At 37.1% G+C, this 15447-nt stretch overlaps 1 protein-coding gene across 1 annotated transcript in view; it reads left to right on the forward strand.

Annotated features, from left to right (window-relative positions):
• SLC49A4 (solute carrier family 49 member 4) overlaps positions 1-14416 on the forward strand; it is a 69638-nt gene extending 55222 nt beyond the window's left edge. The window contains exons 8-9 of the mRNA XM_058555923.1: positions 6173-6355; positions 13772-14416. Of these exons, the coding sequence (XP_058411906.1) occupies positions 6173-6355; positions 13772-13887 (299 nt within the window). The 3' untranslated portion in view covers positions 13888-14416. The remainder of the gene's footprint in view (positions 1-6172; positions 6356-13771) is intronic.
• The last annotated feature ends 1031 nt before the right edge of the window (positions 14417-15447 follow it).

The raw sequence follows: 15447 nt of genomic DNA on the forward strand, positions 1-15447 counted from the left end.
GAGGAGAGGCACAGCTCAATGATACCGAAACGTATATCGGTGTATGTGTACACACATACATGTGTATTCTATGTAATCAGCATGCCCAGAACCTATGAAAAAACTGTGTGGTTAACAAACGTTATGACTGTTTACTGTTTCTCTTTACATGTGTCTTTATTTCCAAAAGGAGTATTTTCACTTGCAATATCAAGTTTAATTTAGATTATAGAAATATTCTTAATAGAGGTCTAATCTAATAATTCCCAGTTAACTTTCCTAACTTTTTCATGAAATAAAAATTCAGTCAATATGCACAATAATGAAAGTTTATCCAATAAAGTGTATTAATATTATAAGCCTACTTTTTAGGGAAATTCTTGATTCTGATCCTTAAAATATCATGATAATTTACTGTGTTATTTTTAAAATCCTTCTTATGTCTTATTTATAAAGCTTTTTAATAAAACTGTAAACAAATTATTATTATCTACCTAGAAGCACCTACAAGATTTTTGTTTTTAATATCCTGGTTAAGCTGTCTACCTCCATGTATTTAAATTTGTTATTGATCTATTTAAATGAACCTTAGTCAACCTCTGACATAACATCATTCCGTAAATGAGTATTCTTCCATTACAATCCAGACGTATGTTCCTCTGATTGCAACTTGAATACCTCCCGAATGAGGAAACATGTTACCTGTTCCATTGTTACTCAACTCTGGTTCCTGGGAAATTCTTGCTCCCTTGAGCTATAACTGATTTGGAGCAATACAGCTCCCAGAGGGCAAGTTGGCTCCCTCTCTCTTCCCTTGATGGCCCTCAGAACATTTGAAGTTATCTGTCATGTCTGGACTTGGCCTTTAATCTAAATATCCCCCAGTTCTTACAACCTTTCTTCATCAACCTTTCCACACCACTGACCAGTGTAGTCACTCTCTTCTCAACCCACCATAGCTTGCAGGGTCCTCCTTAAAAAGTGTTACTAAAATTTAGCACACTTTTCATGCTGCATTCGCCACCTCATACTGGGAGGCTGTTGCTTTTCACCATTAGATGTAGCTTTTTTTTAAAAAGAATGAAGTATAATTGTCTTCTTAACACTGTGCATATAAATGGCTGCTGAGCCAGTGGGTATCTGTCATATTCTTTTAGATTAGGAGTGATTTGAGGATGGAGTGTGTCCTATTTATTGTTCGAGCATAGCCACTTACATATAATAGGCACTTGATAAATGGTTTTGAAGAAAGGCTTAAGCTAAGATTTCCCTATTATCTACCCAAGCAATAATTCTTGGACCATTTTACATTTATCATGATTAAAGTTCATCTTTTTGTTTGTAACCTTTTAGTGCTCTATTTTTGTTTCCGTCATCTGTCTTATGTGCAATCACTTCCAGCTTTTGTGTGGAATACAGATTTGGGAAGCATGCCTTTTGTGTCAATACCGTTGAATAAAAGAAATACCAAGCCTTGTTATTTTTTTTTTCAGTCTGACACAGTGGCTTGGTGGAAAACATGCTAGATTCTGTAGGCCTTAATTATTATATTGCTGTTAGCCCTGCTAATTTACATTGTTTCTAAATAAGTCATTTTGACTCTCAGAACTTGAGTCACTTCTGCGACTGTAAATACTGTAAAATACTTACTTTACCTACTTCAAAGAGTTGATAGGATCATCAAATATGATAATATATTTAAAGGCAGTTTCAAAAAATGTTTAAAAAATTATATAAATCCAAGATTTGAAGTTGTTATTGTTGTTGATGGTGTCTTGAAGATCTCATTAAATGTTGAGTGGAAAAAGTTATCTGAAATTTTGTGATTTGTTTTATAACTGCTGATCACATAAGGTTTGAATGTTTTGGTCAGTAAAAATGTATTCATACATAGTTTTGTTTCCCTAGAGTTTAGTAATTTGGTTTCTCATTGTGAGCAGGGGTGGGGGGAGGACTACTTTCAGGGTTACGATCCACTTTGTGTTCTTGAAATACATCCATTGTAACTGTATTTTGTGCTACACAGGACTTTGTTTTTGGCAATTTAAATTATGGGCCTGTGAAATTTTATTAGCTTCTTTGAAAAAACTCTGCATCAGCATTGTGTTTGTTCTGCTAAATTACCTTAACTTTTTAATTGAAAGGCAGTTTATTTTAATTTTAGTATCAATAGTATAGAAAGTCATGGAAATATTTAATGATCATGTAGTTTGAACCCTCTCTGACAGCAGGAAATTATCTTGTCTGCCTGACTTTTAAGAGATGACATTCACCCACCATATCTGCCAAACCAGTGTACAAAGATACTGTATCAGACTCTAAACTGAAAACTCAAATGGAAGTCAAGTTTAGACTCATAATAATCGGCTTCTATTTTATGCATGTCCCAGAACATTGGGGAATATACTAAAGCAGTCCCGACACAGCTTCCTTTCCCCATTCTGATTCTGAAGATCTTAATTTAACCCTTTCTTGTGTAAATTATTTTGATTCTTTCTGCAATAAGAAGCGATTTCCACATACCTATCCAGTGTAAAACAACCTCTTGGTCATCATTTTTATACTAATACAAGAAGCAAACACGGAGAGTGAGAGAATTGAATGAAAATAACTTGCTTTTTCATTACTGGCCTCTGAAGTTATATCATTCATCACAGCCCATTTGTCCTATGTATAATAGGAATCCTAATAAGTGAAGTGGGAATATTTACGTCAAAGATCCTGCACCAAGGCCAGGTTAGGTGGCTCCCAGGTGTAGACATCAGGTCTGTGTCTCAGCTCACCCAGTAATAACCATTTCTGAGTCAGTAAGTGAACAAATTCGCATGAAGTGGAGTTGGATCAGCTGCCAATTCAATAGCTTACGATGAAATTTCTCTTTTTTGATTTTATTAAATGGGTAAGATATACACATAGTAAAAAAGTCAGATTCAAATAGTAGGGAAAGGGTACACAATGAAAAATGTCTACCCTCCTGTGGCTCCCAACTTCCCTCTCTAGAGGCAACCCTGAATGTCAGTTTCTTGGGTGTTTGCCCAGAGAATTCTATACATTTACAAAAGGTGTGTGTGTTTGTGTGTGTATTCTTTTAAAAATATAATACACTTTTCAGCACTTTTTTTATTTCTATATCTTAGATGTCATTAATATCAGTACATACAGAGTTACTTCAGTTTTAATGGTTGCATAATACACCTCTGGATGTTTGATAAATTTTTAAACGACCAGCGCCCTACCAGTGGACATTTAGCTTGTTTTTAATCTGTGCATACTACAAACAACATTGCAGTAAGTATTCTTTATGTGCTTGTACCTGCATAACTATAGGATAAATTCCTGGAAGTGGAATTGCTGGGTCAAAGAGTAAGTGCATTATATTTTTTTTTTTCCTTTTTTTTTTCCCCCCCAAAGCCCCAGGAGATAGTTGTATGTCATAGTTGCACATCCTTCTAGTTGCTGTATGTGGGACGCGGCCTCAGCATGGCCGGAGAAGCGGAGCATCGGTGCGCGCCCGGGATCCGAACCCGCGCTGCCAGCAGCGGAGCGCGCACACTTAACCGCTAAGCCACTGGGCCGGCCCACATTATATATTTTAATAAACATTTCCAAATTACCCACCATACACTGAACTTTTTACAACTTTATCAACAGTGTTTAACCACAATAGAAATCTGATCTTTCCGATGACAAAAGTTTCCTCTTTCCTTCCCAGAAATCAGGTATCTAATTCCTAGTTATCTATAACTAGGAAATCGGAATCAGAAGATTCTTAAGGAACATGAAGCCAAGGAAAATGCATGGTCTTGAGGGGTTTTCAGACAGGCCCTGCTTCACCAGGCTCTACTTTTCTGAATCATCCCGTGTCTCTCTCTGTTTATTTTACCGTGCTTGATAAAAATCAATAAAATCAAATCTCTCTTTTCAAGACAACACATCGATATTCCCCTTTTAGTATATCCTCATCATTGCACTATCTATCATTCTTTCTTTTACAATGTGCAATTATTGTATTTTTTACAGATTATGATTATTTTTCTGTTATTACATTTTAATTTGCCTGGTTACAAATTACATGTGAGGGTATATTTCCTTCAGAAATATACATGTCGAAAGGATTATTTCCAAACGTATTTCCTAAAAACAACTAATTCCATCATTGGTTTGTGAATCCTTACTTAGAAGTAGCACTTCTTGGTTCTTAAGAGTTTGCTTTTTCCTGTCATTTATTTCAGTGTTTTCTTATTTTAATCTTCTCGGCTCATCTGTGTTTGGGTCAGTAGCCGTCTCTGCTCTGACTACCACTGACCAACCAATAAATTACTATAAAGTGTTTTGTAGATAGAATACTTTGTCAAAGCCACCAGTGATATTCCATCCCTGCATTTCCTAATGTGCCACTAATGAGTCATGTATGAGGTAGAATGTGTTGATTGATTGACGTGATCCATGTTTAGCAAATATACAGTGAGCATGAGATGTTAGGTTTTGTTTTGTTTTTAAGAATCTCATGGAAATTACTTCATGTTTTAAATTGATTTATTTTAACTATCAGATGCTTCCCATTTAATTCTGTGAATAATTTGGTCACAGCTTCAGCCAAGTATGTTCTTTATTCACTGTCACCCTTCTGTTCTGTATTTTCACGTGTCTTCTATTCGAAGAAAGTCAAAGTAATCACCAGCTATTTGTGTTATTAGAATGTACTAAATATTTTATAATCCTACAAGGCTGGTGTTATTGGAGGAGGAAGCGGAAGTTGAAGTTAATGAGAGAAATTCTGTTAGAAAACAGTGGATACTATTACCCCGTCAACAATGTTATGAACTTTAATGATTGCAATGAGTTGTGGTAAATTCTGGTGATTTGATATGTTCTATGAGTAATACATAACAGATTTAGGGTAATTCCCTCACTTTCTGCAGTTCCTATACAGAAATTTTTTTCCTTAACAAATATTTTTATTAAAAACATCTTCCTGGTAACCTTAAGCTTAGAATAAATTCTACTTGGGGCCAGCCCGGTGGTGTAACGATTACGTTCATGCGTTCCTCTTCGGCGGCCCGGGGTTCGCCGGTTTGGATCCTGGGTGCAGACCTAGGAGCCACTCATCAAGCCGTGCTGAGGTGGTGTCCCACATAGAGAAACTAGAAGGACCCAGAACTAGGATATGCAACTATGTACTGGGGCTTTGGGGAGAAAAAAGAAAAAGAGGAAGATTAACAACAGATGTTAGCTCAAGGCCAATCTTCCTCAACAAAATAAAAAATAATAAAACACTCATTAAAAAATAAATAAATTCTACTTATTATCATCAGTGGGTATGATACACTTATAGGGATGTGTTTTAGGTTTCTAAATAGGATATCATTTTTTTCTCATTGTTTCTGTTTTCACCTTCAAATTAAAATTAATGAAAGTTTGCATGCAGACAGTAGCAATAATATAATTATTTGGAGTGGGGTGCATTTCTCTAAACATTCTTCTAGGAATAATGTCCTTATTCCAAGATTTTACTACAGAATAGGGTTAATAGGCTTTTTATTGCCTAATATTGGATCCTAACCTCTTTTAATTATAAATTTCTGGATGAAAATTTTTTCTGTGTTAAAAAAAGTTATGTATTTTTTAAAAACTGTTGACATGAAACTCATTCCAAGATTGAGGACTAATTCTGTTTTATGTGTTTTTCCAGGAATTACATACTCAATAATTTTTATTTTGTACTTGAGGGCTATTACTAACCAGTCTCTTTGAATGTGTAATTTTCAGTGACACTTAATGTTTCTTACTTTTATTCTTAGATTTTAAGTTCTCTTTGAAATTGTAGAATTGAGTCTGGATTTCGAATTAAGTTGCTATGTTTTATCTATCCGTCTGTTTGCCAGGAGTGTGACTAAGGGGAAAGAGTCCTTTTAATTATAGTGGTAAAATTGTTCTGTGCTTTGGAATAATGCACCAAAAAGATAAAGCAAATAAACTAGTAATCATCGAGCAACAAAACCTTCTCCTATCTACTTACAAAACCTGATCAAGAGCTGACAGATCTGTAATGCTGTGTCAGACTTTATCAGCTACCATTGCAAAGAGAGGAAATTCCAGAGTCGATACTTATGAAAGAGGATACCCAGAAGATCTGTCTGATATGACTCACTGCTGCTACCGTGAAACTAAAATGTTTGTGTTTTTATTTTAGTGACATTGTACGCCTCCTGCATTCTCCTGGGAGTGTTCTTGAATAGCAGTATACCTATATTTTTTGAGCTTTTTGTGGAAACTGTCTACCCAGTTCCAGAAGGAATTACTTGTGGAGTTGTCACTTTTTTAAGTAATATGTTCATGGGAGTACTTTTATTTTTTCTCACATTTTATCACACAGGTAAGAAATTTGACTTTTTATTTACTATCCAAATGTGTTACGAGAGAGGTTTGCAGCACTGATGTATAGAGAATTTATATGGAGAATTCTCACTAAGGCAAATTACTTTATTTGAGCTTTCACATGCCAATAAAAGAAAATATCCTCAATTGTTTTTCTCGAAATGCATCCTAGCCTGGTCTAATACACTCTCAACCCCTAGAGTTTCTGATTTAATTAACCTGGACTGGGGCCCAGCATTTCTATTTTTAAAAGCACCCCCCCAAGGTGATTCTAATATGCAGGTTCTCATTGAGAACCACTGGTATATTGCTTTTTAAAAAATACTTAGAAACTACTGTCTTAACATAGGGTATAAATTAATATCAGGGGTATATATGTAGTTTAAAGCCTTAAGGATGAATGAGAGGTCACCCAAGGAATGTATAGAGTGTGTAGAACAGCACTGTCCAGTGGAACTTTTTGTGATAATGGAAATGCTCTTTATCTGCACTGTCCAATACAGTAGCAACTAGCCACATGAAGAAAGTGCTGCTAAGGAACTGGATTTTTTATTTTATTTCGTTTTAATCAATTTAAGTGTAAATTTAAATAGCTACATGTGGCTAGTGGCTACCGAATTGGTCAGTGCAGGTATAGAGTGAAAAGAAGGTTGAAGTTAGTTAGAACCCCAGAGTACACTTTTGAAGAAGAGGGAGATCCTTACAAAAAAGGAAGGGATGGAGTCCTGAACCTAAGTGGAGGGGTTAGCCTTGGACAGACAGAGATGGGAGAGACGGCAGTGTGCATGGGCACAGAAGTAGACACTTATGCTGGGCAGATTGTTGAAGGAGTTCCTTCTTGATGACACCAACTTTCTGCTTAGAAGCCAGTTCATCTATTAAGAGTTGGTGGGAAGAGAGTGGAGAAAGGGCTTAAGGAGAGAATGAAACTTGAACTTTTGAGAGGGGGAGAGGAGATGCTGCAGAGACAGCTGTAAAGATGGCTCAGCATGTTGAGGGCGGGCCCAACTGGTGTTGAGGTCCATGAGTTTGTAGTAGCTTCGTTGTGCACGGTTTTTTGGTTTTCTCTGAGATTCTCTTTTCTGTGGTCCAAATTCTGTCTTAGTATTTCATAAAATTTGGGCATAATTTTCTAGGATTCTTTTTGGCATGTTAAAATAAGGATTTATACTTGTGAGTCTTGAATATAAAGCTTTTATTAATTTCTACTAAATTTATATCTCATTTTATTTCTTTGTCTTAAACAATCTAATATTACTACTTCTTTTTTCCTGATGGCTGTTCTCTTAACTATTCATCAAATACCAGTAAATTTGGATAATTTGTACATGGAAGAATATAATTGATAAGATTCAAGTGTAAGAAATGCTCTAAAATGTGATACTCCAAGAGGCCTAATTATTTACAGGAAACTTTCTGAGGGGCCTATAATTGAAATAACAACAACCATAATAACCCCCTTGACTGGGAAATTAATTTTTGAAACTTTCAAAGCTGATAAAACAGAAACTGCCCTGGATTTTGGACAACTTTTGGCATAGCACTTTCAGCTAACAGCAAAAAGCATCTAAATGATATATTAATTTATTAATATAATTAACAACAAATTAGATTATTTCTGTCAATCAGTAATGCAGATGAAGCAGGTTTTAACTTTGCTAAACTTGATGTGAGTTTGGTTTATCATATGAAGGAGAGTGATATTTTTTAAGGAGAATGATATTAGTGAAGTCAGACCACTCTTGACTGTCCTCCTGGAAACGTGTTTCCATTAGGGAAAACGCCGTCACCAGGTGTTGGACTAAAGTCTTTGCTTCCAATGAGCTTTCTAAACAGGATCATCTAACAATTATTACATATCAGCTTTAATCCACTTCAGTTATGAGACAGTTGAAATTAAGAAGCTCAGTGCCTCTCTTTTGCCTGGTAAAGTATCAAAGATGGCTGTGTGGCCCCTTCGGGTGATGGAAAAGAAGTTCCAGCTCATGGGCACAGGTTTGCTAAGGGTCATTGCAGCCTAGTAGAGCATGGTTTTTCCTGTCTGCTAGAAATAAAGTTTCGTCTTCTCAGTATTTAAAAACAACAACGGTAGATGCCGGATAATGTTATCTCCCAATAAACTTCTTGCATGTGGTCTCTAGAATATACCAAACTTGTATTTGTTGATCGGTTTAAGGAAGGGATACTCCTAAACTGTCTGAATGTGAAGAGCCCGGTGCGCTCCTGACCATTTTGCTTTGCCAGTCGAGTATCTGTCACTCTCCTAGGTCCAGTTCTGCTTTCGATTTGTCCCACAGAGACTGGCGTCTGGCATGAATTAACTGGAACTGAAGTAACAGTTCTGGCATGAATTAACAGTCAGTGCTCACTCCTCATTTTGCATAGTGTAGTGACCAGATACGAGCAGATACTCTTGTCTCTTTGGCATAGGCAGCAGAAGAAACACCTGGCATCTCTTCTGCTAATTCCTGTCTCACTGATATAATCAAGGATTTATCTAACGGGAACAAAACCTTCCTTCCTTTTGGTTGGTTTCTGATCACATGTTCTTGTACATATCTGTGTAGATGTTAAAGGTTTCTACCTAAACTCCATGATATTGTGCAAAATGAAACTTTAAATAATAGTTAATTTTAATCCAACTAGATGATTTTCAGGGAAAAAAATCACGGTACATTTTGACATTTTAGGGAGTTAATGAGAAGATATGTGTGAAAGAACCTGAACCAGGGCATAGCCAACACTCACCAATGTTTGTTGTGTTTCCTTCTAGATAATTAGCTGGTTGATGTTAGGAATGTAAATATCGAGGCTTCTACTTAAAGAAATGCTTTTAGATATTCATTTGTGAGTGTGTATAATGAATACACACAAACATACCCCACACCTCTCTAAGGCTAAGGTTACTAGAACTACAAAAACTGTGTTGAGATTCTTTCACATAGGATTATTGATCTCACCCCAAAAGTCCTGCGGCAGGACTTTTATGCCTTATAACTGAAGTATGAAAATTCTATAACATTATTTCCTAAAAATAACTTGTAGTTCCAGATCCTAGTGCCGTAAACATTTTATGTGAGTTGAATTCCCTTTCATTAGAGCTAGTGTTCAAATGTCAGAATTCAGTCATTTTAAAACTTGAAAAACTCATCCAGAGGTTAGTTATATGTGAAAATTCAACTGTTACTTACACAATTGAAAGGCCTGATTTTTATCATCATAAAAATCTGTGGGTTTTTTGGTTACTTCTCAAAGAAGTACTAAACTTCCTTACTAGAGTTTTTTTCCCCACAGTGTGCTATCTGGTAGGTGATTATATCAGAGATAATTTTCCAGGGCTGTACAGACTAACCCCAGAATGACCGCAGTAGAATGGCTTGTCCAGCAAGAAAGGCTCCACTGGTGATATGCTTGCAGATTATGGTCATGGCCGTCATTGATGGCGAATGTCAAACAGGCTGCCAATGCCACTGGCTTATTTGGAGCCCTGGGTCACAGGGTCTCCCATGTCCTGTTTTGATTCTGCTTTGAGTACCTGGAACAGTGTGAGAAGTTTCTTAGAGTTTTTTTGACTTGGGTTTCTCAAGGTCACTTTCAAAAAAAAAATTGTTACTTGCTCCCTAATATAAGCGTATTTCTAGAACTGAGTTGCTTCCTGTACTGTTTGCTTTGAGAACCTCAGCAAGTTGTTTCAGACAGCTCTGTGACGCTCTATTCTAATAACTTCACATACAGAATCATTTTGGGAATGCCATTATATTCTTTATATACTCTGAAATGTATTCTAATGTTCTGTTTTATAGTTTGTACCTTGTTCTGAAGTGTGTATTGTCTGTTTTTTTTTTTTCTAGAAGCTTTGCAGCAGGTTTTGGCTAAAAGCATTAAAGGTTTTTCCCTCAGTCCTTTCATTTTGAAGTGGCTGGCCATGAATATGAGGCTGCATTGTGGCTCAGAAGATTCAGGGGCCTGGCTGAGGTGGGAGGCCTTGACTGGTGGTTACCAGAACAGGTTCAATGGACATGGCCTAGTGAGAAGTGATTTTATATCTAAGGAGTACGATAATGCAATGTGATGGTCAGATCTATTGGGTAATTAACGTGAAAAGAAAGGAACAGGGCCTGGAACTGTGAAATCATGGTGTCAGCTGGCTCCTCTTGAGTGAGAGTGGAGACAGTTTTGTTAAATCACCATAATTTTGGTTAAATCACCAAAGGAAGTACAGGCATACCTCAGAGTTATTGCAGGTTTGGTTCCAGACAACACAATAAAGCTAATATTGCAATAAAGCAAGTCACATGAATTTTTTGGTTTCACAGTGCATATAAAAGTTATGTTTACACTCTACTGTAGTCTGTTAAGTGTGCAATAGCATTGTGTCTAAAAAACACTGTACAGACCTTAATTAAAAAATAATTTATTGCTAAAAAGTGCTAACCATTATCTGAGCCTTCAGTAAGTCATAATCTTTTTGCTGGTGGAGGGTCTTGCCTTTAATTTGTTTAAAAAAACGCAATATCTGTGAAGCACAATAAGCAAAGCGCAATAAAAAGAGGTATGCCTGTAGAAGGTTGGTTCTGGAGGGTGGTATCTGGAACCAGACAAGTACTTGAAGGTGGTGGAAACCGAAATCAAGGCATCAATGAAAGGAAAGATAAGGTGAAAGTATAATAGTGCTTCTGGAAGAAAAAGATGAGAGGATGAGCAAAATCCTAATTAGTTCAGTCCCAACAGAGCGTCACCATTTGGTGCAGAGCCCACTTTACTGAGTAAAATATAGCACCTGTCTAATTGCAAATTGGCAAAGAGAGTACTCAGGTTACAGTACAGTAGGTGATAGAGAGCCGGCAGAAATATAGAGGCCAATTGTGGAGTCGTAGCGTGTGGATTTATGTCTTTTCTAGTGAAAGGCAAAGAGAAAGAATGTTGGAAAATGTGCTCACTTTAAGAGGTATTATCAAGGGCAAGAATAAGAAGATTTCAGTGGATCAGGACTCTGTTGGTTCAATTACGTCATATGGCACCAGGCTCAGAAGGGACAGCAGTTGACTTTGCTTCTGCTAAGTCCAATTAAACGTTTAAGCAAGCCCTTTCCTGCTTAGTAGGGCACCTAAGCTGGGGTTTACGTGAACGGTTTTCAGTGTGAAAATGTAGAGGTTCCCGTCTCGGACCTTTTGCTTTCTGAACAGGCAGGTAATTTCGGAAAACACTTGTAGTTGATTGACAACTGAACTTACCGAAAGGTAGACTTGACTTTTCGGAGAGAGGCGCAATAGTGAAAACCAGCCAACAAACCAGGGAGCGATCATGAGGCATTTTTAGAGATTTCATCTGAACCTAGGTAGAAGGAATCATTTTACAACTCTGATGAAGTGAAAGGTCTGCTTTGGCAATATTTGACTGATTTCTAGGTTTAAGGAGAACAAGGACAAGTTGATTATTGCTACATGTGTATTGCTCTAGCTCCCCGTGAAATATAATCTCTAAGGCTTAGAAAATGTCATTGCTGGGGCCAGCCCCATTGGCCTAGTGGTTAAGTGCACGCTTCGCTGCTGGCGGCCCAGGTTTGGAACCCTGGGCGCGCGCCGAGGCACCGCTTGTCAGGCCATGCTGTGGCGGAGTCCCATATAAAGTAGAGGAAGATGGGCACAGATGTTAGCCCAGGGCTAGTCTTCCTCAGCAAGAAGAGGAGGATTGGCATGGATGTTAGCTCAGGGCTGATCTTCCTCACAAAAAACAAAAAAGAAAGAAAATGTCATTGTTGTAGATCACTTTGTCAATACCATACTTTCCTTTAGCTGTTGCTTAAAATTCGACCTTCAAGTCACAATGCTCATTTAATACAAACAGTATGCTATTGTCTCTATTCTACTGCTTTTTCTCTCATTTTTTTACTGCTTCTTTTTGCCTATTAAAATTATCATCAGAATCCAGAGGCTATATGGTTAACATAAAAGCAGAAAATGCCTGGTGCGTCATTGCAGGCAAAATCAGAATAAAGACAGGATCCCAGAGGTCACAGCCTTTCTGAGTGTTGAGATTACAATCAATCTAAGTAACCCACAGAAAACAGCTTTGCATGAAAATACCACTGAAATATACATCTTTGTTACATGCTCAGAAAGCATGTCTGACTTTTTAAATGTAGAAATTGAGAGGTGGGGAGGCTGCTTTTGTGAGCATATTACAGAAAAAAAAGGTATTTCAGCACCTTTTCTTACTGGGTGGTTTTCTGATTTCCATTCCTGAGCATAATGCTCTTTTAGCCATATGAATTATGAATTAAACTAAAGCAGCAGTGTGGAAATCTTTAGGATGATTTTTGAAGATTAAGGCAGTGTTAGCATTCTGTAGAAGAACAAAGGGAAAATATAAACCTGTAGCCATGCCCAAAGAAAAAAAAATGTTCCAGAGAACTTATTTCTCTCATTTGTTGGTTTTTTAATTGAAACTGCTAAATGGATATTCAACTAGAGAATTTATCCTCACCACCACCACCACCAACCTCTTTATGCCAAGAAGCTGCTCATTTCTGCACCCAAAGCCTCAGGATTGACTGACAGGGGGGGTCAGGGTAGAAGGAAGCTGAACATGGGCACAGCACACGGGCCACTGGAGCTGGGGGTCGCTGGTAGCCGGGGGCCCAGGGCTGACCTATTGGAGAGTCCTGAACTCATGAGCGAGCATTTTTGAAGAAACGTGTTCTTGATAAACCATTAAGTCAGATAACAATGGAATTGCTTGTTTAAGTGATTCCCACAGGTATTCTGATAATTGGCATCATATGTAACCCTTTATGCTAGTGGGAAAAAAAGACTAGAAAGAAATAAACCAAAATATTCACAGTGGTTTCTCTGAGGGTAGAATTAGGATTAATTTGTTTATGTTTTCCTTTATTTTTTTAATATATTTTCTAATCTGTTTTACAGTGGTTGCTACTTGATGTTTTTGCTGAAAATTAGCTATTTCTATGCAAAAAAATTTTAAAGTATTATCTCAAAGTTCAGGTGATTTTCTTATTCGTCTTTCTCTTCCATCAGATATTTCTAAACAGGGACAAGAGTGATGGTGATAGAGGGCACTTAGAAAACAGTTAACAAACTAGCGTTTAAAGATGATTGGTTTTTTCTTTGAAGTAATAGGTTTTTTTTTTTGCCACCAAAGTCAAGGTGGATTAAATTGATGAAAAGTTATTAACAATATTGATTAAAGATATTCCACATGAAAGCCCTGTGATATATCGCACGCATCACTGAGACTCCAGATTGTCCCTGCTTATTGAAAGCCAGTTTTCAGGCCTTCCAGGGCGCCTTTATCGTAAGTGCTTTTGGAATGCAGAGCAGATTGCTCCTGGCATACAGGTGGTATTCAGCTGGTGACACATGAATGCTTACAACTGCATGTTTTTGTCTTGCAGAGTTGTCTTGGTTCAACTGGTGCCTTCCCGGGTCGTGTTTGCTCAGTCTCCTCCTCATTCTGTGCTTCAGGGAATCCTATGACAGACTCTATCTTGATGTGGTTGTCTCAGTTTAATAGCACAGACCTGAAGGAGTTTAAACAGAGACTGGAAATCAATACTGCATACTGCACATTTGCTTGGAATTGCACATCTAACAGGAAAAAAAAAGAAGAGAGAAACTTCATTCAGAGGTTTTGTTAGGTTACAGATGATCACATTAATTTAATTACTGCTAGGTAATAATAAGGTGGGACTTGAGTGATAATAGGGGATTTTTAAACTCTATAAATGGCACACTGGTGCCGGATGCTGGGTTGGAAATGTGATGCCTACACGTAAAGCACTACCTAAATAATGCCCTCTCTGTTGTGTGCCAGTGCTAAACTACTGAGTGATTACTTGTGATTATGAAAAGAAATAAAGGGTGCCTATCACGTGATGGTAACTCCTTCCCTAAGCTACACCTCAGAATAGGAAGAAATGCCACTAACTTCTGGAGAAGTTTAAACCTTGTATCAGATCTTAATTCCAAGAGGTATATCGATGATAGAAATTAGCCACATGTACACTACATGTTTTCTAATAAAGCCATTTCTTATATGACTCCCTAGTTTCAATTAGGTCGGAAACTTTTGGCCATCCTTACTATGGTGATCACATGCTCTGCAGTGACTCAGAGCACGTACCTTGTGTCTCGATCTCAGCTTATCCTTGTTTCTGTGAAATATAATTTCATCTACTAGGCTCTTAAATAATTATATTAAAGGTGACTAAATGTTTAATATGGTCGCATTAAATAGTGTATGAAAAATGTAATTCCGTTCTGACTTAGCACTTTGTTAAAAGTGAAATGACGAGTCACACAGAACATTCTGTGTCTTCAGCCTATATATATATATATATATATATATAGGCTATATATACATATATATATATATATATATATATATATATATATATATGGTGGCAGGGGATGTCAAGGCCACCACCAGCTATTCTTTAGCAGGGTTACATTTTATTAAATGACCCTTGTTTGAAAATAACAATTTATAACATTGAAACTTTCAAATTTGTTGAGTGATTTCTGAATTACATTTTTGTGTTTCAGTTCAGGTTGTAAAATATTCAATTCTATATGGAGTCAGCATATCTGAGAAGGCAGTATTTTGCCAGTACCTGTTTTCTTTCTATGGATGATGGCTTTTTAAAAAATAGCAGTTACTCATTGGACAGCTCTCAGATATGTATTTCACTGTGACATAAAATATGCTCTGGTGGGACTGTGATATTAACACTATTTACATTTACATGTGAATTCGCCTCACACGGGAAAACCAAACATTTTCCCAAAAGTCAAGAATAATACTTTACCTTCATTATTCTCAGCTTCCTCCAACCCCCTCTCCTTTTTTCCTCACTTGAAATTGTATCTTCATTGTTGGCTAAATATATATTTTATTTGTCTTTTTCTGGGCAGGTAGAGTGCAAGCCAGCTTCTTCTATTAGCCAAGATGGTAAAGTCTGGTTAAGGAGAGGTAGTCAGCACTTAATTCCTCTCATTTCTACACATGTACACCCACCATCACACCTAGTCCCAAATACCCGTCCTTTCCCCCTTAGTAAGTTCAAGGTTA

The sequence above is a fragment of the Diceros bicornis genome, chromosome 15, assembly GCF_020826845.1.
Source record: "Diceros bicornis minor isolate mBicDic1 chromosome 15, mDicBic1.mat.cur, whole genome shotgun sequence".
Lineage (NCBI taxonomy): Eukaryota > Metazoa > Chordata > Mammalia > Perissodactyla > Rhinocerotidae > Diceros > Diceros bicornis.